The following is a 24280-nucleotide window of genomic DNA, read 5'->3' on the forward strand; positions in this document are numbered from 1 at the left end:
GAATAAATAAATTGTGAAATAATTTATTAAGTAATTAAAACCCAACTTATTGTTACAAATGTTCATTGTTTTTACTTTTTTCTTCCCTTGGAACATTTAATTTCATTATAGAAATTTTTATTTCAAAATGCCTTTTTCAGGAGTCTATTTTTATTTTATATTGGCATTTTTCCCCAATAACACTATCTGATGATGTCATTTTTCATGACAGTGGAGCTTGCATCAGTCACCATCACCAAACTAATTACTTCACAATTTACTGGTTTATTTATATATTTAACTCTATTTATTCATGATTATTTATTATTTCATATTTTATCAACTTTCTGCTAGTTACTTTTTTTGCTACAAGGTCTTACAGTCAAGAAGTGAGCAGGTTTCAGATACTGTCCCTTGTACTTAAAGAGGGTAAATTTTAATATGTATGGATTACTAGCAAAATATCTCAGAATACAGGACGGTTTTAGGGACATGGCCAGGATTTTAGGAATACTGAGGCCAGTATTTCTAAAATCCCCCAAAAGGGAGAATTTGATTAATAAAGTGAGATAATGTTCTCCTTATTTTGTCTAAGAAAGGAAGGTCTTTCATTCACTAAACTGATATGGCCAAAATATCCATAGAGGGTACGTTCTCCAATCTTTGCTCTCCCAGATGTGGTCATTCCAGCAATAGCAAGTCATGATGACTGAGTTTGGCAGTTTTTTTCAGATTCATCCAACTAGACTTCAAAACACACACAAAGAATCTGTGAGTTTAAAGGTTATTTATTAAGGCACAGCAGAGCATGACCAACACAGTGCTGTCATTTAAACACAAGTAACAGTGAAGATTTATTCATGGCTTCTCAGTGTGGGGCAGTAGTGTAGTTGAGGGCATACTGTGGTATTTGGAGTTCATCTTATTTTTTTCCTCTGGTGAGGATACTTTTTCCTCTGGTGAGGATACTTGATGTTGTGAATATCCATTATCATCTTTGAATAACAAATTCATGCATACATGAATTATAAAATATTCCAAATATCAATATGGATACAAAGTTTTCACATATCATTAAAAAGCAGTTAAGTATACCGGCTAATATCACCATATGCACCCTATCATCTTTGAGTTCCTTTACAGGAAAATTAGCTTATTGATAAAACGTTTTTACATGTGCCTTCTCTTACAGAAATTATTAAAGTGTTGCAAAGAATTTTGACTATTAATCAATACACTCTCCCATTTATTGATGTGAGAGCGTACTGATATATCTCTGGATTATAACATATCTCTACACTCTGTGACCTCTGAATCGTTGCACTTGTTGTCCAATACGGAAGCATGTGAGTGACAAACAGAATGCAGCCTTGCTCCAATCTAGGTCAGGTGATTAAACATCAAATCAGTATCAGACTAGCAACCAGACATATATTAATTTCACACTTGTTTGGTGTCAAACATGTAATCGGATTATCACAGACACAAAAAATATACCAACTATATATAACATACACTTTTTTAATCTATCTCAATGCAGAAAATTGCATATCAAGGACACAACAAGAATTTCATCACTTTTCCCAGAAAATGTCATCATAAACACCCTACTACAGCTTTTGTGCACAAGAGTAAGGTCACTTCAGTTTAATGCATCCAATTACCAAAACAAAACAACACACCTGTATCGCTACAATTCCAGTGCAATCATTTTAAAAAGGCACCACACACAAAAAAGTTAAAACTCTCCCTGCATGCTTCTGATCACACTTTATTATCATTTCAGTCATGTGGTCATTGAATTTATGCTAAACACTGGATTAAAATCACACAGCTTGCATTTCCTTGTCTGTAAGAGGCAAAGCTAAATGTCAACATATTATTCCTGTCTTTCTGATTATACTGAAAAGCCTAGGACACAGATCATTTTGGCAGTAAGTGATGGTTAGAATTTTGCTGAGAATTGTTTGTAACAATACTTCGCAGTAGGTTTTGGCTTGAATATACCTTTTTATATGCCTCAATCCTTTTTTCCCTAGTTTTAGAGAATAGTATATTTTAAATTCAGTCTCTCATTCCCTTCCTCAATCTGACCACTCTGGAGAGTCTCAGTGACAATTTTGACACTTAGGATGGCATTTCTGATTGTTGACGTTGCAGCGACATCCCCCACTGGTGTCTCCAGGACCCTTGGAAAGGAACAGAATATGAGCTGGAAAGATGATAATCACATTGTCGGGAGAAAAAGGAGTGAGTGGCTGGAGTGTCTGGAAATGCAGTTTTTCAAGAATCTGTTGACCAAGGTTAATGAATAATAACACTATTCCTCAGAAGTAGACCATCAACAAAAATTTGTTGGCTCCTAAATCCCTGTTTACAAATCTAGAGAGTGTAGGTGCCAAGGGTAAGTAAATCTGGAAGAAAAAATTATGCAAAGGAAAGATTTCTTACCCTAGGCCCCCAGCGGGGCCCTCTGGTTACCCAGCAGATCTCAGTGTGACAGACAGTGCAGCGCAGCCAATCACATCCATCCCTCTTCTGCACAATAATGCCACACTGGGGACAGTGCATTGCCTCCCCTGACTGCACAAGAGTCTGTTTTTGAGACAGAAAGTGACTGTAAGATGGAGAACAAAAATTCAAGAGGATGAAAGAGAGAATATGAGATGAGAGGATGTGGTAGATGCCAGTTTCTGTTTGACTAGTACACACATGGAACGCAAAGCCATCTATCTCTGGATTATAACATATCTCTACACTTAGACATGGATTGGCTATACCACAGATAATTTCTACTAATACTGTACTTGTAATAGCAATTACAAAGATAGAGACAGACAGCTTAGAAGAGATCTCTCTTTCACAGCATATGCATATTAACAAGAGCCTATTCAGCTCACCTTGAGTAGATGTGTTGTCCTTCTTGCAGCAGAGTCATTTATAGCACGGACTGCAAGGTCATCCTGGTATTGCTTACAGTTCATTCCCTCATGGATAGACTGAAGAAACATAGAAACAAGAACAGGAAAAGATTTGTGAATTTAACTTCAGTGAAAGTCTTTGATGCATAAAGATAGAAAAATGTGACTACTTTAGGATGTGTTGTTTCACTTTCTTCTTTCAAAAGGACTTATTATTAATTATCTTTACCGACTGATTAGTCCATGGTCCAGGCTTTACCCCTAGTTATGTAATGGTTACACATACTATACTATGGTTAAGCATAAATTCATATATTTACACATTTAATGCACAATCTCATTTGTTAACCCTCGGCAAACCAAGACAATTCCCTAGAAACTATGGAAGTAAATTATTAAACACTGTATTATTTTTGTGAGTATACTGTGTATATTTCATACCTTGCAAATCAGGCAGTTGTGTTTCCCACAGATGGGGCAGTGGAAGACATTGACTGTGTCCTCGTACACACACCAGCCTCGACAGTCTGGAGTGGCACAGTGATAGCTGCCCTCACATCGAGACTCTGCCACTGACAGACCTCTCTGCAGCCAGCGCTCATACTCCTCTGGTGGCACCAACTGTAAAGCAGAAAGGGGAAAAAAAACAAAAAACAAAAACATAGCAACATGTTTTAATCTGAGTTACAAATACAACAAAGCAGGTGAACAGAACCACAATTAAACAGTATGAATTCTGAAGAGTGGGAGTTCTTCTCTTGTACTTTTTACACAATCCACATGTAGTGCCAAACCAGTCTGAATTGCTGTCATTTCAAACCCATTTTTCCACAACACAGTTCACGCCTCACACAGAGGCTAAATTTAAAACCACTGCCTTCTTCATCAGTCCTGCTTGGATCACAGTTTATTGATTAACATTTAGCAACTGTGTCCATATGGCTAACTGTCACTTCACCACAGCTGGATCAGACTGTACAAAGGGAGAGAAGCCACACACTGGACTGAAAACAAGTAGCAGAATAGTAGCTCTGGCTTTTTGGCTGGAACTGACTATCTAGAAAGGAGCTTTTCTTGGTAAATTAAGACATAATGTACAGTTTGATTTAAATAATCTGATGCTTCAGGATACTAACTGCTAATACAAGAAGTTAGAAAAGGTACTGTATCTAAACTTTGTGTATCAGAACAATGATGTTTGTTGGTATAACTCACAGCTCGGATCTCCCTCTCCTGCAGGGAGCAGGCACAGGAATATGTGTCATCTCTGTATGGACAGGACACCTCGGGCTCTTCACTCAACATGATGACTGAGCGTAAACACTCTCTGGGCAGGCACATACACGAACAAAGGCAGAAAAGTTTGAATCATGAGAAAAATTCAGAAAATGTAATCTGACAAAAAACAAACAAAAAAAACACTTACTCCTCATCCTTTTAGAAGAAGCAGTGAAGTCCCTCTCTAAGTTAAACACCGGCTTCTTTCCTTTTCCCTTTTTTCTCCCTCCCTTGACACACCACCTTTCCACTCGTTATGATATACAGTATACAACAAAACTATGTAGACCCCTGTCTAATATCACTAAAAGATTAAGTGAGTAAAAAATTGTATCATCTTACTATAATTGTTCTATTTTTAAGTTGAAGTGTAGGATATTTGATCCTATCTATAATTAAAAAGAAACAGATCAGATAGACCAAATTGAAAACATATGAAACAAAGTACAACCTCAATGCCACAAAAGTGAGAACACCTGTGATTTCCAATTAAGTCTACTTGCATGAACGTGGTTATAAAATAACCTTTGAACACAACAGCTTCTGCAATTTTGGCCTGGGTTGGTTGTGTAATGCAAAGGTTCCACACGGTAAGGAATTGCCTGAACATTACGAGAAACCAGATTGTGAGAGTTCACAAAGATGGGAGATGTTACAAGAGCATCAGTGGGCTACTGAACATAAGCTGAAACAAAGTTGCAGCAAAGGTTAGGAGGGATAGAAGAGCCATATTACCAATAAAAGAAACTCAGTGGTCGTCTTCGAAAAACAAGGCCATACACAATTCAGTATTTATGCATCTTTGCTTTTTGACTTTTCCAAAGAACATGAAAAGAAGACTGATGAATATTGGCAGCAAATTCTTTGGTCAGATGAAACCAAAATAAATTAGTTTGAATCAGATGGGGACCAGAATGTTTGGTGTGGACCTGGCCAGGACTACAACCGTTAAGCATGGAGTGGGGAGTGTGCTGGTATTGGGCTGCATGAATCGAAAAGGTGAAGGAGAGATAACATGTATAGATGGCACTATGAATGCAAGTTTGTATACCCAAATACTGAATGAAAAGATTACTCCTAGTCTCAAGAAGCTTGGCAGGAAAGGAATTTTCCAAGTTTTTTTCAAAAGTGAAGCCTATGATCTGGCCAAGTATGTCCCCTGACTTGAATCCAATAGAACACCTTAGGAGTATTTCAAAACGGACACTAGAGAAACATAACCCCACCAGCAAAGAGCAGCTGAATAGAATCATCTTTGAAGAAAGGCAGAAAATCTCACCACAGATTTGTGCAAGACTGGTATCATTCATTCCCAAGAGGACAAAATCTGTCATCAAATATAAAGGCAAACATACAAAATATTAAAAAATAAGAAAATGGATTCTCACTGATGAGGATTTACTGACTTTTTGGCAGTCGGTTCTTTTCAAATTAATTGTCCTCATTCTTCCTGGGCTTTGGCCAAAAACAAATAAAATTGCATTAAAGGAACAGGGTTTGTAATTTCTTAACATTTTAGTGATATTGACCAGGGGTGTACTCAGTGTTTTGTATCGTCACTATTCTTTTTAAAAAAAGACTCCTCCCCACCTCCTGATTCTTACCTACAGAAGCAGTGAAGACACTCCCTAAGCAGGACCCCCTCTCCAGGCGGCAGGTCCACGTAGCAGATTCTACAGTCCACAGGCTCTGGGTTAGGCACCAGATCCTGGCCATCCATCATCACCAGCCGAGCAAAATTCTCCCTGCGCTCTTCTTCCCTTGCCTGAGACAAGGAGCGGTGTTGTTGGGAGGGTTAAAGGTATATTCGATCAACAACTTGCCGTTTGTTTTTTATAGGGGCACAATGACATTGGCAATTCATAAAAAAATATTGTAGGCCAAATTTACAATTTTTCACCCACATATACACATGTACATGCATGCTTATACATGCAGACACAAACATTGTATATAGCCATTTTATTATCTATTTTACAGCGTATATACAATTAAACAGTGCAAAATTAATTACTTAATTACAAAATTTGAATTACTTTCAATTTAGGCAACCATTGCTCATGAGTTAATTAAAAAGCCAGTCGCTGTAAAAAGTCAGTAATCATGATTATCTAGCTGGATGGTCAATGAAAAGAAAAAAAGTAATTAATAGTCTTATCATCATAGCCTGATAGATAATTATCAATAAGGCCAAACAAGTTCATTTTTATATGTTTATTTGGCACAAAAATCCATCTTTATCAGATTAAATGTAAATAATGGCCTCAGAAGAACAATATTGGTCTTCTTTCACCATATCAGTGTGTTTGCATATTTTCATAAAATGTGAAATCATTTGTTTTCATACAGTTTCTACTGTAGGACATCATGAACATGCAAAAACACTGGAGACAGGGATGCACCTATACAATCACTTGTGTTGCTTATTTGGTCAAGACTAGGCGGAAATAAGGCTTAAATAGGCTGCAGTCATACCAGAGCATCTCAAATGAGTTTGTTAACCTACATTCAACTTCAGAATTAAAATAACAGTACCATATGCTTTCATTTCAAACATATACTGTACGTAGACGTGCATAGACATAAGCTTGTGCAATGTGATTTTTTATTTGATCTAAAAGTGAGTGTTTGTTTTGTTTCAAACTGTCTGTGAATGAAACATAAATAATCATGGAGTGTGTGTATGCCTGTGTCTCTGTGTGTTCAGTAGTCCTGGTCCAGGTTATACAGGAGTGAGTTGTTTTGAGCCTCAGCACTCCTCAGCACCTCTCTTCTCCCTTTCTCCTTCAAAAAAACAGAGACAGAAGAGAAGAGAGTCAACCTGAGAGAGCCTGCAAGTTTGAATTCAAAAGTCAGTTTTGAATCAATGTCATACTACGTTGTAGGGCTGATCAATATCTTGAATTAATTCGATTAATTCGAGTTTTGGTTTTGAACGATGTGGAAATGCCTAAGACAGAAAATTGAGATGAATGCTTCCTCTACTGTTACTCAAACGCCAGCTACAGCAGTTCTCATAGGCTGTCGCCATTTTCTTAGAGACACTGGCACATATTAGCTTTGACAGTTAACAACAAGTTTGAGTAAAGGCAGCCACAGCACTTAGGACAATGAAATAATACCAAAGAAAGGTAGTCATGTTACCTCAGTGATATGGAAATAGTTCTGTTTTGCAAGGTCCAACATGTCCCATGTTGACACCGTGCTGTGTAAAGTTTGTAAAAACTCTACGTTTCCCATTCATGGGCTCTACTCGGGCGGCCTGAACCATCCAGGAAGATGAAATTAGTCAGCTTCAATTTAGGTAAATCTTGCATTAGAACACCTTATTTCACTCTTTTCAAACTAACTAATTTTTGGCCACACACCTGAGTTGTGTGCACTGCAGTAACTGAGTGGGGACTAGAGGCTTCTCTGTGTGCAGCCGCCTAGCTAGCGTCTACCAATAGCCTGTATGTGAGGCATTTGGGGGACATCTGAAAATTGTAGCTCAATCTGAGGGAAACACTGCTCTATTAGAACTAAAAGTAGCAGCACAACAAACCAGGTTCCAGCACCTGAAACAAAAGCATGCAATGGAATGTGAGAAATGTGTCTCTTCGAGATTCTGATTCTACCTCCCATCCCATTTCAAAAACCACAGCCAAAAAGCAGCAAACTCTAGCTGCCTAATTTTCCACATATAAAAAGACAGGTTATTGTTGTTGTCTGCATATATAGAGCATATCGTTTTAATAAAGAAAACTATTTTTTGAATCATGTTTTGTCTTGAGATCATGTACGCAGGGGAAAAAAAAAAAAAATCGAGAATCATCCAAAAAAAAAACCCTGTCCTGTCCTTATTATTTTATTTGGCTGTTTTCCCTAGCACTTTTTAAAAATTTTTTTACACAAAGTACTTTTTGACCCAGGCCTGTTTAATGTAACCCGGCTCTGTAATTGTCACTAAATGGTATGCCAAACTCAGTGAAGTGTTTGTTTGAGCCGTTACTTCACTATTCCTTGATGCATATGCCAAAATAAGGTTTTATTCTACTCATATATGGGTGACGCAAAGTGTTGTTGCATACATATATGTAAGACTGTGGGTGCATGGTAAGGCTAGTTGTGTCTGTATTTCCTACCTGCTGGTACTGTCTGATAGCCTCCTTCTCCTGCTGGATGCGCCTGAGTTCCAGCGCATCGGGTCGGTATCCCCCCGGGATGACATAGTTCTCAGGTCGGTTTGTACTGCAGATCTCACACCCCGGCCGAGATGGTTTGTTAATGTAAGTGCAAGAGGGGCATGACCAACCCTGAAACACAGATTATGACTTTTATTTGTTGCTTTCAATTACCTTGTTGAATTTTATCTATCATTCAGTACGCGTTTTTTTATATTTTAACATGTGAGAAACAGCACTACATGCAAGTAATGGCTTATCAAAGGCTTATCAAATGGCGTATTTTATCAAAGCATTGACAATTTTGAATAGTGTGTGAAGAAAGAAACACTTGAACAAAGTATAATTTCAATACTACCATAACTGCTGCTGTGTATTACCTGGGTGGAGGATGTGTTGAGGCTCAGTGCTTCACTGAGTTGAGGCATCTCTAGGTTGATGAGATCTCTGATCTTACTGATGTTCCCGCTCTCTGACCCACCTTTAACATTTAAAGGGAAAAAAAGTATGTAACAAGCAACCGGTAATATCTGCAAGTAAATGCGTGTGCCCATTAAGAATGTCTTCGTCATCTGTATGTATTACATAAACTTTGATACATGTACTGTATGCAAGTGCAAATCCTCTTACGCTAAAACAATTCTTTGTCAGAGGTTACCACCGTCTGTTCTACTGACCTTCTTTGGTTTTTTAATTTTTTAAAAATCCATTAGAAATAGGTCTAAAAGAAATAACGTTGCATTGTCAAATGTAACATCTTGTTGAATAACATTAGAGTATTAAATTAATAGAAGAGTTTTTAGCTAGAGTTTAATAAATGGCTGAGTGCATTTAAATTGATCTATTCTTACATTTTCCATTATTTTGCACGGTCATATTTTCACTACTTTGATACAATTAAAAGGACTGTGGTTTTATAAAGTCATGCTAGAATAACATATTGAAACAATACATTTGACCACATTGTATTCTTCAGTGCAAAATTCTCAACTCAGTGCAGTTGCTGTGCCGATATGATAGCTTCTGGCATTACTGCAGCATTTGATTTCTCTTACGTAGTATATTGTAAAGCACTGCTTTTCTTTTCTTTTTTTTTTCTTGTTGTATAGCTGCTCTAAACAGGTCACGCAAGTTTACGTGATTAAAGTCCAAGTCTCAAATATCACACTTGATGTATAGATGTATAACTAAAAATAAAAACATTTTCAGGGTAATTCAACTATCCACTATTACTTCTTTCTGCTTAATTAAAAATTTATTAAATTGTGACATCACAATAATGTATAAAATGAAACTGAATCCTATGAAGTCAGCTCCAAGCTGTTTTCAGTGGACCCTTAAAGTGGCAATCTCAAAGATTTCAGCCCTGGTTGATTTGGTGACACCTGTAGTTCTTGGTGGTAACAACAAGTGTGGTTTAACACTACAGGTCACAGAATTCTTGGGGCATCAAAACAAACTATTGTTGTTTTATTAAAGAAGTCAGGCAATAATTGGCCTTTTTTCATCATTCTGTGAGCAACCTTGATCTGATTTTATGCTGCACAGGGCATGAACCTGTGAACAGCTGGGCACATTGAAAGGAATTAGTCACCATTTTTAAGCTGCCACTTAGAGATTTCAGGTGATTTGCCAAACTCATTGTAGATTTGTTACATGCCTTTTTACTTTTGCATATCTGGCACTTGACTTTTTGGGAGTCATCTTGACGAATTTGGAAGTTCTTCTAAGTCTGTCACGTGGTCAAGTGTCACTGTCCCAGTGTAAGTGCTGGTAACGTTAGACGAGAGCTGTGATGAACAATTCAAAGAGTTAAAGATTATATTAAATATTATACAGTATATAAGATTAGATATATATTAAAGATTAAATATCCTTGTCTGACAATAATTAATAATTATTGCATAATGAATAATGTTGGCTTACTATTTATATTTTGGATTTTTGTGGTAATGCATATAATGCATAATAATAATTTAACAAGAAAAAAAAAGAAGAAAAAAAACCCCCCGCAGCATTCAAAGACTCATTTGGACTATGATTACCATGGCAATTGTCAAAGCTTCGAAGCTTCCAGGCATTCAGGTCAGCCCTAGTTACTTCACTGAGAAGTTGGAGGTGTGCCTGCAGCTCTTTATCTAACAGCTCACTGTGGCTGCTCCTTGTTTCTTTACTCCATGCAATATTTCAAACTGATCCTCTCTCCAAAAATGCCTAGAATTAGACACATTTTTGATGAACGATAGCGGTGAGTGCTAAGCTCACTGACAAACACATAACATTTCCTGTGACTACTTCATAATAAAAATCCACTCGTGCTTGGGCAGTTTGATGCTTTTAATGTGAAGCTGCAGCTGTAGGAAAGGTTCGGTTTGGATTAGCAGTAACTTAATACAGCATTTTTTTCCAGGAATGTTGCCACAGACACAGAGTTCATAATACTGCAAATATATAAATATTGCAGTACTTTCATCAGTGCACCATAGGCTCAAACACCATTGTGTTACCTCAATCGGCAATAGATAGTGACTCAACAGACATTTATTTACATGAAAATCTTTAAGATTGCTGCTTTAAAACCAACAAGAGTTTCATGAATTAAAGAGTATTATTGTAAACGTCAATAAATAAACCTGGGCAATAACGGTGACAGGAAACTAATTACACTGGTATAACCTTATGCTGTGCACCAGGTGCATGAATCAAACCCTAATGCCCTCACTCACCAATGTTCTTGCTGGTATGCATTCTGGGGGGCAGAGTGGTGTATAGCCTCCGGTCCTGAGATAAGGTGCCTTTTGCAGAGGTAGAAGGGAAGGGAGTGGTGGGGAGCGACAATGATGGAGGACTAAGGAGAAGGGCACTCTCCTGGTCCTGCTGGAGGACTTGGAGCGTCAAACGAGCATGACGGGCTGACAGGAGGTACAAGAAAGCTGTGTCGCCATCCTGACGAACACCGTATGAAGCGAGAGAACGCTGGTTGGTGCACAAGCACTGGCCAATCACCCAGCGCTGCACCCGCGGATGAAAGCCATACTCTAGAAACATCTGAGATGGTAGAAATTGAAATGAAGCAAACAGGAGAGAATGACAGTGAAAGAGAGAAATGTAACCAATTAGGCAGAGTAATAGATATTGTGAGAGAAAAAATTTGGAGGAGAAGCATTCTTCAGACTAACCTGCTGTTTCAGTGCAGCGGTAGTCATATGGGGGAAAACTTTAACAGTGACACAACAGGATGAGGAAGAATCTTCAAATACAACAGCCAAACTGTTAAATAAAATGAAATACAAGCCAAAAATCTATATTATACCTTATATCACATTTTTAAATGTTTAAAAATTATTCCATCAATCATATTAAAATCATAATTAATAATCATGTTCCTACTTGATTTCAGTGTCTTCATAGTCTCTGGTAAAGGGCTGAATCTTGAGCGCAGCATGTTGTCGGGCGAGCGTGGCAGCAATTACAGAAGCAGACTGCATGTCACCTGCTTCTATGGCTCGGGTCAACTCTGTGCAGGTTTCCTCTATAAATGGATACATACAGTACATACATGCATAAGGAAACACAGACAAACCCACACAGGTGAACATACAGTAGAGGCAAGCCTGTGCAGAGGATGTTTCCATACCCCCAAAAAGCGACTACAGGGCTAAAAATGATTGAGTGAATAAATTAGTAAAATGAATGAATAGTGAATTGGTTACGTCACATCTAAAAAAAAAAAAAAAAAAAAAAAAAAGGATCTGATAATAATTTATATTAACAGGAAGGTGTTCAGTGTAAATACCTGTTTGTTGCAAGGCCAACGTGTTCTGAAGATGGAGACCATCCAGGGGGTGCTGTGGACCATTATCTTGAGGGGCAACTGCCAATGAAAAATGTTGAAAAGCAGAAAAAAAGCATTTAAATAGAAAACATTAGAAAGAGACCTATTATAAACATTCAGTTTTCCCACATTGTACAAGAGACAATTTTTATTGTCTTCTTTTGTTCTATCTGTAGATATAGAATGAATAAAAGGAATGGTAAATTTTGTTTTGTTGCATCTTGTCACAATAGAGAAAGTTTTAAATATAGTCCTTTATGCATGTCCTACATCTGTTCTTAAGGTCTCTTCTCAACTGTTTAAGCCCAGTTTACCTACAAAGGGAGATTCCCAGGGGAGGTTCCAACAGCAGCACTTTCAGCTATATTAAGATTGGGTGAAAAATAAAGGCCTTGGTTTGTGTTACAGCTACAGCTGCTGACTTCAACAGTCATCCATAGCTGTAAGCAGTACAATTCTGTGTAAATATGATTATGATGGTGGCCCAAAGTGGTTATAAAAGCTGGTTTATTACCTGATTTAGCATTCTACAATTATATTTACAAGTTTTTCAATTTTGGTCATCTTTCTCTTCTTTTACTTTATTTCTTACATACATGTAGGTTCAAAAAGGGGATAATATGTAAGTAAGAACAGACTTTTATTGAACAGAATTTGTTGAAATTCCCTCTAAAGACAAAATATGAATCTTAGTCATGGTGGTTGAGATTGACGCTAGTGATATTACCAAGCATTGACCAGGCCTGTGAAAAGTTCCCCTGTTCAAATAAATAGATAAATAAGACCCTGTTGCAAGAAAATATCTAAGGTTTTCCACACCTTTCTTTTGTGGCTGTTATCTAACAGAAATGTCAGTACCAGTGAGATAAGTGACTGACCTCTATGTGCTTCTCTTAATGATGACATCATCACCGTAGCCCACTCATGGGCCTCCTGCTCACACTGGAAGTTAAAGCTGATGCGGTCATGTGGAGGTGCTACCAAACTCAGCTCATGGCACTTTGGTGACTTCAACTCATAGTGTACTGTCCTCAAATCAAACTCAGCGATTGTCTGGAACAAGAGGAGGAGACAGTGAGAATGAAATGAGATGAGGTAGGATGAAATGGGGAAAGTAAATGATTCATAGATTACATTACACCAGAATGGCAACTAGATGCATCACTGCATATGTGTACATGGCTTGGTAAAAAGATAATTTTAATATTCCATTATACTGTTAACGGACAAATATAGATACATTTGTTAAAGTATGTAACTAAGAAAATCTAAAAACAACACAACAGATATTTATTAGTTTTAAAAATGCAATTAACAGAAAACAATGGCATTGTATGGAACTTTCCCAAGCCGCTGAATTAAAACGCATCACTCCTAATTAAACTTTAGGCCCTGTCTTGTATAAGGACCATGTATTGAACTTTTAATACCTTTCATTATTTATTATGTTTATGCCAAAATAAATTTAAAAACAAAGCAAACCATGGAGCCAGACAAGATTTAAGCAGATATAAATGCAAAACATAATGAATCTGCCATGGGTAGTGTGCTTTCTTCTGTGGAGGCTACCTGATGGGTGCCTTAACAGGAAACACACACAGGCCACATAAAGCCTGAGGAACAGGGGGGGTCAACAGGGGCCCACAACTCCTTTTTACCCTGGGGCCTCCTAGCGGGTTAATACGGTCCTGGTCAAAAGCCGGAGAGGTTAGGAGCAAGTGCTATAAATAAACTTAAGTTTGGATTTATTCCACCATATTTTCACACATCAAGTCCTTGCACTTAGTATGGAGTCCTATCTAGCATAAATCGTGTCTCAAACAGTGTTTAAGACACACACCACAACAAGCCCAACACTACCGCTGTTTTGCTGCTGTGAACTCACCACACTCCGGCCAGTCCCGCTGCTGTCCTGGAGCGACAGCAGGAATTCCCCGGATTTCCCCGGGTCCATGCTGAGCTGCAGGCGGAGTGACTCATCACCTGCTCCCGGAAGACACAACGGCCGAATACCAGAATGGCACACCGTCACCCGAACCGAGATTAAGACGGTTCGGCAGCTAAATTGTGACTGCGAGGCCCCATAGTGACTGGGGAGGGCAGCGGACTGGTCCGGTGTGTAGGCAGGGGTGTGAGTCCAACCGCCTGAACTCAGCGACATCCTGCCAACAGATTCATGTAGAAAACAAACACACGGGGTCCGCTGGGTTGTTTACGTCTTGTCCTAAATTGTTTCCTGCCCTTGGTTTTAGTATCTTTTCGCGATATTAATTACATTGTACCTCGTTGTTAGATATTTATTAGCCTCACTGTCAACAGGAAGCAAGTGCGTAGAGTCTGACAACTGTTTGTAGCGACTTCAAAAATCCATAGCCCAAGCTAGAGGTTTCACTTCTCTCTTCTTCCGTTTTCGCTAAAGCTCCTACTCAGGCAGATGTAGTGTTTCTTTTTTACTGCCAAGAATTAAGAGTATCCTTCGAGGTATGCCATACCTTCCAAACGTCAAAGTTCTGTAGTAGTTTACTACAAGTAACGTTGAGTGTGTTGTTAGTGCGTATACTTTCACTCCGTATTGCGCATGCGTTGTCATTAGGCTGACGTACGCTGTTGTAATATTTATGAGGTTTTTTTTTTATCGATATGACAGGTAAGCTTGTTTAGTTCCCGTGTTAGCTGACTTAATATTTAATATTCAAGATGTTTAAAATTTAAATTTTGACGCATATACGCTGTTCCTCAGATGAGTGTTTTAAGTCTGGTTTCTATGAAATGCAGTTAAACCTTATGGTGATACAGGCAATGTGTGTATGTGCACATATTGACCACAAAGGGGCAGTAAAGCATCCTATTAAAACATTTACATGTCCTCTAACCCTCTCTTTTTCATAATAATTCAGCTGAAATCTGTTTCATCAGTATATAGCAGTTTAAAGAAGCCACACCTCAGACTGCCTCAAACACACGCACCCACGTACGTGCGTGTGTGTGTGTGTGTGTGTGTGTGCGTGTGTGTGTGTGTCAGTTAGCTAAAACTGATGCAGTCTAACACAACAGTCTTGCAGTAAATCCCTTTATGGAGGTTCAGTGTTTGTTGAAACTGTGTTAAAGAGACATTGATTCAACTGTATGATAATTCTGGAGGCTGCAATTTGTGGTGCTGTTGAACTGCGCTGCATTATGCGGACAGTTGTTGTTCCTTTTATTTTGTCCACCCCATTGAAATCAAAGCGACAGAAGGCTAAACAACATACACACCTCTTTGTATAATACAATACAGTTCAACGGCAGCACAGACTATATCCTCCAAAATGATCATACAGTTGAATCAAAACCTCTTTTACACAGTCTCAACAAAAACATACCACTGAAACCTTCATGAAGGTAGGGTTTTTTTGCAGGACTGTTGTTTTAAACTGCATTAGTTTTAGCTAGGTGTTCCTAATAAACTGAGTGTATATGTACAGTATGTGTTTGTGTAATACAACACCCTGAATGTGGTGAAAATATATTTTTTGAGGGCTAGACTTATTTGTAAGAAACTAATTTTACAATGTGGTATTGCTACTTTTACTTAAGTAAAGAAAAAGTCTAATGTCCTCCCTCGTCTTCATCTTAAAAATTCTGCTCAGATCCATTTTTGACATCTTGTGGCATTTCTTATGAAAAATAAATTTTTATGACCTAGGTGCCATTTACCATTTATTTTTTATGATGTAACTTCAACATTTATTAAACATTAAAAAAAAAACAACAAATTAAATTTCTATGACTCTAGTACTAATGTTTATCTGTCACAAAACCAAAAACTCCAGCGTTTGTAGTCATTCTTTTTCAAGATTACATGCTAAGTTAGCACTACAAAAACTAAACATGTTCCTTCACAGGAGCAGCATACTGAACATTAGGTGTAAAGTAAGATTAACAGGACACTATTTATTCTATTTTTGTTGGCTCTTCACAAAGTCATCTCTTACAAACACGTATGGCATAGTAGGATAATGTTATCATTCAATAATAGGCCCAGTATAGGCCTTTTCCACAGCACACAATTTGAACTATCATAGTAGGAAAAACACAGGTGTTACCGTTAACATTAACAGTGGTTGTTTTCTATTCAGGTGTCCCACAATATGTGAACCAGCATGCACAGCAGCATCACCCTGAAACTCAAGCAGTTAAATGGAATTCAGCTGTTATTAATTTTATTATTTACACCTGGATTTCTCCCATTTTATCATGTATTAATTTGAGATAGATTAGCATTTGAAATTACAATGTAGTTATCTTCACTTTGAGTTGGGGTTTCCCTCCTCAAAGATGTTACAGCAGTACAGATATCATAAACTAGCTGGAACACATACCATCCAGATGAGACTTATATGACCCAGGGGGGACTTCAACCCACAATCCCCAGCTCTGGATGATGATGCCTTATCAATTAGGCCACTGAGCCACTATAACACACGTTTCTCAATCTTTTGACTAAATTTTCGGTGTCGAGCTGAAACTCTATCTATGATATTATACTGTATTTTGTTGTTGTTTATTGTCCTCAGTGTAAAAGTCTACTATCCATATCTTTCAGTCCTGATTAAATCCTCAGAAAGCAATGGCTTTTCTATCCTTATAACCAGGGAGATGTTTGTCTGGTATTATGAAACATTCATGTTTCAGGAACGAGCAAAATTGCAATCCAGATAAGTTTTGTTCTGAATGAAAGCTCAAAAGGAAATGCCTTCAATGAAACTGACTTTAATTGATTTCCCAATTTAAGCTTTTTTAGGAGAGAGGGTAAACCAAACATGGTCAATGAATGTCCCAGCCCACACACTGTGCAGGTCAAGAATTGTGAGGCAGTTAACAAAATATACTGTAGCACAAAAGGGAAATGATTTAGACCACAAAGATTAGCTGGGTCAAGCTCTAAATCATTCTGATATCAGGGTTTTGTCAATCAATACCACATTCCCCAGGGCTCTCGTGTCCCACATTATCAAGGATATCTCATCTTTAAACTTTATACATCTTGTTACTGTTTTTTGAATGAAATACCTTTGATCAGTTAATTTTTTCTAGAAAAACTATCCTTGCTTGTAATGCTAAGATTCCTCAAAGATTTCATACACAGTGTGTAATGAAGCAGGAAATCTGGGAAGTACCACAAGCTGTGACATGACCAGTGATCCTCTGTGCGTCCATTCACAGAAACACAGATGGCACAGCCAAGATGAAGGCATTCAACCATGTGCTGATGAGACCATGAAGGGAAGGAAATTTTATCACGTAAGAAAACGAGAAACCAAATTATATCATAGGTCAGTACCTGACCTAGCATATTGTTCTGTGTTCTTTTTAGATTTATTTGTCTCTAAAATGCATTCATGAATAACAACAGCAGGGGAATATGAATTTTTCTGAATGTGTTTTCAGCACAGCACTGAACCTAACACACCTACCTGTGACTTGGCATCTAGAAACAACAAATCACAAACTTTGTTTCCATAAATCAAATCTGCTTTATTATTTACAGATGTTTCCATGTTGTGGAATGATTACACATCCTCAGGTAGGTATCTTCTCATTATTGCAGGCATACTCTGCATCATATAATCTGATCTCATTCTATGACAAATTATGGCGGCCCTAATCTGCTGCCCCAGGGTGAAGATCTGTGCCTGCACATACACACATGGACACACAAACTAGGATCACATGTTACATAAGACAATGATATCCTTCTAATATATTGTGTAGTCAAAGCTAAGGGTATTGTACATGGAAAAAGTTTATTTCAACCATTTCAATCTTATGGGAAGGGGCATGGGTACATTTTGAATAGCACTGTCATGTATCTTGACCTTTACAGTCATTGTTTTAGGCCTCGTGACTTTACACCTGAATACATTTGACTGGGTGAAGATCTCTTCACCTTAACCTTTCACCTGTGACTCATTGCTGTCACCTCTCAGCACATGTACGGGTTACATGTACTTGACATAGTATGAATTCACACGCACATACAGAATATGTAAAACTCGTACTCCTTTCTGATTCAGTTTGATATTGTGGTTTTTCTGTCACTTATCATTCCAGCTGCAACGCTAAGCTCTAATATTGTATTTCAGTATCTATCAGATAAATGTATCATGTGGGCTTTGAATAGTACAAGTGAAAGAGAATGCAGCCAGAACTGAGCTGTTTGTATATATAATTTTGGTATTAGAGGCTGATTATTATTGAGAAAGTTCCCAAAGCTTAGTTTCCGGTGACAAGACAGTCTTTTCAAGAATACACCGAGGTTTTTGCAATAGCTGATTGGGTCCCTCCTTGTCCTTTGTAATCAAGCTGATTGATGAAAGACTCATCAAAAACCACCCACCACAGTCACTGTCTGACAGACCTACTTGAGTTGGTGGGTCTCCCCATGTTTACTAATTTTAAAGTCGTCCGCATGCCACTGACTTCCTGATGGATTGCTCTTCTACGTGACAGACATCAGGAAAACTCCAAAACCAGACCTCCTTTGTCAAATGGGATGAGGGGGTTTAAAGAGTGGGAGGAGGTGAGGGGGGTGATGCATCCTGTAGTCTGGGATCACTATGTGTGACTGACATTCTTGATTCATCATTCAACAACCTCATCGGCAGCACAGGTATATAAGCCACAGCACACCTGCACCTACAATAACGACTTCAGATCTCTGCCAACTGACCTCAGCCTATTACCAAAGTTCAGGGTAAGATATTACTGTTTGGAGATTACATTATATATTTATATATATTTACAGCCTGTCAAATGCATTCTATCAAATCCAAGATAATGACGATAACTTCAGTTATGTGTTTAGACAATTATTTTGTGATATGTAGATACTTCAGGTGGATTTCTGTTAACTACTCTAACATGACTATGTGACTACATCATTAATGGGGTGAATAATTATAATATGATATTGATAGACTGCTAGAATAGCCTGTGATTTCTAAAGAGACTTACAATGACAAATATAAGTTTAAATGGTTTATGGTGTGTTATTTTAAATCATAGTAAATTCAAAATTTATCATAAAATTTCTGTATGAGCTTTTGATGCTTGGTAGTGAGGTTTAAATGACTTCTATGGTTTTTAAAATTGAATTTATAATAATCTTATCTTAGTTAAAGATATTTTTTTAAATCTTTAACTGTATCAGTTTCAGCTTTCTTCAGACTTTCTTGTGTTTTCTGTTTTAAGTGTCCTCTGACAGTGAATGATATGTTACTGACCGGAATCCCTCTGTCCTCTTTAGTGCCTTGAGTGACTTCACAGCATTATGCCTGTGAGAGCGGCTGATGTCCGGCACTGTATCCTGACAAGCTGCTGGCTGCCTGCAGCTCTGGTGCTGCTCCTCCTCCTCTCATCCAGCATCAGCAGCGTTCACAGCACCACAGTGGAGCACGACTTCCACATTGTTCACAATGTTGACAACAGAAGTAAGACTTGTTTAATGTATCATTTTATTTTTATTACAACCTGCTAGATTTTTTAAAAGTTGTTTAGGGAAATTTGACAAGTCACCTAGTGTGGAGATTGAGCAGGATATCTGTTTATGGTCTGTTTGTGACTCTCAGTGGTGAGTTTACAGTGACCTTCTCCTACTTTCTCTTGTTTATGACTTCCCATCAATATTCTTATCATTTACATAGGGATTAATTGTCAGATATTTTAAATTACTATTACTTTTAAACTTTAAAATTAAATTTGAGATATGTTGTCAGTGGATTACAAAACCTCTCGTAATCTCAAGGGGCCATATTTATGTAATTTTTTAAATAAATACTCAACTTAACTTTATTTAGCTCAAAATGAGGGCAAATCAGTGTCTACTAATTTGTGCTACACCTCTAAACAATAATGTAGCTTATTATCTAACCTGCTATGTATCTTTTTTCACAATTCACAAAAATGTTATGGTTATTGATGTATTCATTGTTACTTTTAAATTGCCAATATAACAATTTCTATTTTTTTGATTTTATATATTCACATAATCTGAATGATTTACCTTAGATTGCTCAAAGATTGAACAATTAATGTTTTGTCACTAAACCTTTTTATATATACTATATAATTCTATAAAATAATACACGGTATATAATCTCCCTTTATATGTACTTTGTATAATGCAGAAAAATACTTCAAAGAAACATTACAATAAATATGACAATACTGTTCTAGTAGTCAGTGTTGCTTCAGAATCTCTCTTATTCTCATTTAAATGAATGATTGGAGGATAAAATATGGAAGACCAAAAAATTATTTCTTTATATAAAGTTCGTTGGAGCATCAAACCAGCTGAGAAAATAATCTATATTTACATAGACAAGAATCTATATAAACTCCAAAAAGACATAAAAACCTGGAAAATCAAATTTGAGATGCTAAGAATGGTTATATGTTTGACTGGATTAGAATGTTACTTAAGTTTCATATCAAAAGTATTATTATTATTATTATTATTTTATTATTATTTTTTCTTTTTTTTTGCATTTTAGGACTACAAAATATACCTTTTGACGTTAAATCATCATAAAATCATTCTGTTTGTGGCAGTAATATTGGTCTTTTCATCATTACACTTACTCTGTTTTGGTCTTCTTGTCTTTAGCAAGGAGATGATTTTTGAGTACACACCAACATTTTCCCGAACATGAATTATGTCCCCAAACAGAGCTGTTAAGGATCAAAACATGCCTTGATACATGATGATGATGTACTTGTTTTTGGTCCAGGTCCAGAGATAGACCCGTTCTGGTATGTAGGGCGTGGGGTAAGACCCATTGGGCGCTTTGGGAAGAGGCACAGCAGTGTGGAGGCTCTGGGCAGCAGGGGGATGCAGCCTGTTGTCATGATTCTGGAGATGCTCCTCAACAGCCTCAGAAACAAAGAGGACCTCAGGAAAGTGCTGGATGGGGAAGACAGGGATTGGTTACTGTGACAGCATGTCCCCCTCCCTCCATCTACAAACTCTGAGTGTCTTTATTTTTTATCTTTATGAAGGTTATTTACTCTTTTGCTCTAGTACTTAACTGTATTTCTCTCTGGTGTCTGTTCTGAAATATTTCGCAAATGTGAATTGATGTGGTTGATAGGATCTTTGATGAAATCCCTTTCCAAATGTATCTGTACATAAAAATGTATTCTATATTGATTAATAAATTAGGATGCTGTGATTATATGTGTTGAGTCCCTTGCTGTATTTGCAGGTGCACAACAAAAATTATCTTTCAAAAGAGGAAGCTTTACATTTGTAAATTTTATTAATTTCATAATACATTTTTTCTCAGAGTACTGTGGCACATAGGGAATCTCTATTTTTTTGCACATTAATATTTTCCCCAACATGTCATATGGATTGCAACAAACGATTGCACATAAAAATGAATGGCTGCGCACTGTGAACCTCTTCACAGTTATTCACACTGGATTTAAACAGGAACAAAAGTAATATTGTTTTTAGCTGTGTGAATCTCATTATTTCTGAGTATCGGGACACACTAACAGTAGAAAATTAGAATTCCTGTGTGAATCCAGCCTTACAAGTCATGACATTAATACACAGTCTCTTGCACACAACACTGAAAGATTGGTCAACTGTGATTGGGCAATACACACATTATTCTATGTCATATCCATCTTTTCACACATATAGATATATTAACAAATTCTGTGAATGAGATAATAATTTTTTACATTAGAAAAATACTGGACACCGATGATTGGACCCTTGTGGCTGTGCTTCTCATGGGAAATTTTACATCAATTTAATAAAACCAGAAACATGCTTTTTTACATTGACACCTCTAGAGAACAAGATTGACAAAAGTACAGGATCAGTGTGCAAAACCAGAGATGTGAAAGACTGGGATGTAAAGGTCATTAATAGAAGGGGCAGAGCATTCATACAGGAGATCATCACACCTTTTAGTTCAATCAGTCCAACAGGAAATTCAACCCTGCTCTTAAGATGTAGCCAAAGCAAAAACTCTGACAACTGTGTGCATGGCTAATTGATATTCTAACTAATGTATGTGGACACTGAGTATAAGTAAAAAAACCCAAAAAATGTAAGGCAGTATTCTCAAATCTAGTGTTTAAGAAGTACAAACACAGTATGAACCATACTAGCTGCTCCTAAAATGTACCTGTGTTTTTGTGGCATTTACCATCATCACTACTGGCAGGATATCAAATGGTAAATGCAGACATACGCTGAAAGCATTCTGAGTCATCACACATGATAGGACTGACTAAGGAGGGCTCCTTTGAGGAGAGAATAAAGCATTTAATTTGCAATAGTACTTATTCAGTAGTATTACATAAAAATGTTCAGTAAGTACAAAAATAAATTGCTTGTAACAAAAATCATAGTTTAATGTAATTTGCTATAAAGCCCATCAGACTTCATTATGTAAAAACCTTTACAAGATTTTCTGAATGCAACACACAAGTTTGGACATAATCCAGCAAAGGGAAAACATGAAAATAGCTTTTTGTTCAAACTAAAGGCCACAACGTTTTAAGGTAAACGAAGAAAATGACAGAGGAAGAAAATTATTGTGGGTTGAAGAATACTGCATTGAGGAAAGGCTTAAAAAAAAAAAAAAAAAAAAGAGAACCCTTTCAGACCGGACCTGAATCATAGACCTATGGAGGTTTATATTGAACTCAATATCGGTTTGACATTCAGACTTATTCAAACCTTATTTTATCTCATTTCATTGTTAAAGCGTACTTGTGTGTCTACTGATTAGCTCTTACCAATAATTCCTTTTCTATATATGAGGTGTATGGTCATATATGTAGAATTGAAACCATGTGTGGAAAATAGAGGCATGGCTCAGAGTCCCTAGGTCAAAGGTCCTCAGAGGGTGCCTCATAGCTTGAAAAGGAAGGTAATGCTTTGTAACTGAAACCATATGTTAGTGACAGTTTTTAGGAAAACAACTGCCCTATTTAAGAGTTGGTGACCAAGGCTGATTTTCAGAGTGGTTCATTGGCTTCACACCCTCTCACAAGCAGATCTGCAGATGCTTGACTTGACGCTGTACTTCTTTGTAATAAACCTTTATATGCAATCAAGACGGTGTCAGCGGAGTCTCCTTCATCCTCATCACATCATCAACACAATCTAATAAACTACAATATAAATGGTAGAGCACTTCCTCAGTAAAACATCATTAAAGTTGGCATTTATTTAAGGAATAGTTTGACATTTTGGGAAATACATTAATTCTCTTTATTGCTGAGAGTTACACGAGAAGTCCAATACCGCCCTTGTGTCTGTACGCTAAATAAGAAGCAAATGCCAGAAGCTAGTTAGCTTGGCATAGTTTAAAGACTGAAAACGGGGAAACAGCTAGGCTGGCTCCGTCTAAAGATATCATCTAATCATCTAACTTTTTTACAGTTTAAGGTGCCTATAATTGGTAGTATTATAATAATGTATGAATTGACAATGTGAAAACAATGCAAAAATGCAAAAGGGGTCACTTGTACTGATGAACCTACAAAGCATTATCATCCTAATCTGTAGGTTCCCTTGACTTTTTGGAGCTTTATAAGCGAGTTTCAGTTAACTGTTTAGCTGTCTGACACACAACTTTATTGTTTTTGTTCACTTTCATTACTGTCATAGCACCCTTTTTGCCTGCAACAGGCAGCTGCTTAGGGAAAAAAAAGCTCTAATAGCCCACTGTACACTACATGCCCAGCACCAAACATTAGACAGGCACAGTTAGCGGCTAGCTTTCCCTCAGGAGTTCCTAGAGTACAAAAACAGAGCTAAAAGGAAAAGGTGTATATCCCCCCCCCCAACTGCAGCATGTGTAAATAAGCAACAAGTTTGATAAATTAAAATGTGATATATCAGTATTGTGTTTACAACACACACACACACACACACACACACACACACACACACACACACACACACACACACACACACACACACACACACACACACACACACACACACAAACAGTTATTGCAGGTTTAAACAGACAAAATATAACATGTAAAATAGTCAGTTTTTTAGGTGGTAGTGGGCTATTTTTACCTTTTTG

The 24280-nt window shown here is 37.3% G+C and overlaps 2 protein-coding genes across 2 annotated transcripts; one reads left to right on the forward strand and one right to left on the reverse strand.

The window, feature by feature from the left end:
- Positions 1–768: 768 nt before the first annotated feature.
- On the reverse strand, positions 769–14751 carry shrprbck1r (sharpin and rbck1 related). The gene is made up of 14 exons (XM_040127154.1): positions 14062–14751; positions 13055–13229; positions 12138–12215; positions 11732–11873; positions 11521–11611; positions 11068–11389; positions 8722–8822; positions 8303–8473; positions 5783–5943; positions 4116–4227; positions 3342–3521; positions 2880–2978; positions 2431–2574; positions 769–2168 (listed from the first exon to the last, which is right to left on the reverse strand). The coding sequence occupies exons 1-14, from the start codon at positions 14335–14337 to the stop codon at positions 2088–2090; spliced, it is 2133 nt and encodes a 710-aa protein (XP_039983088.1). The 5' UTR covers positions 14338–14751; the 3' UTR covers positions 769–2087.
- Positions 14752–18283: 3532 nt separating this feature from the next.
- Positions 18284–21281, forward strand: prlh2 (prolactin releasing hormone 2). Its single transcript, XM_040127325.1, has 3 exons — positions 18284–18912; positions 19465–19648; positions 20948–21281. Exons 2-3 carry the CDS (start codon positions 19489–19491, stop codon positions 21151–21153), a joined length of 366 nt encoding a protein of 121 aa, XP_039983259.1. The 5' UTR covers positions 18284–18912; positions 19465–19488; the 3' UTR covers positions 21154–21281.
- The last annotated feature ends 2999 nt before the right edge of the window (positions 21282–24280 follow it).

The sequence above is a fragment of the Xiphias gladius genome, chromosome 5 (assembly GCF_016859285.1).
Source record: "Xiphias gladius isolate SHS-SW01 ecotype Sanya breed wild chromosome 5, ASM1685928v1, whole genome shotgun sequence".
Taxonomy (NCBI): Eukaryota; Metazoa; Chordata; class Actinopteri; order Istiophoriformes; family Xiphiidae; genus Xiphias; species Xiphias gladius.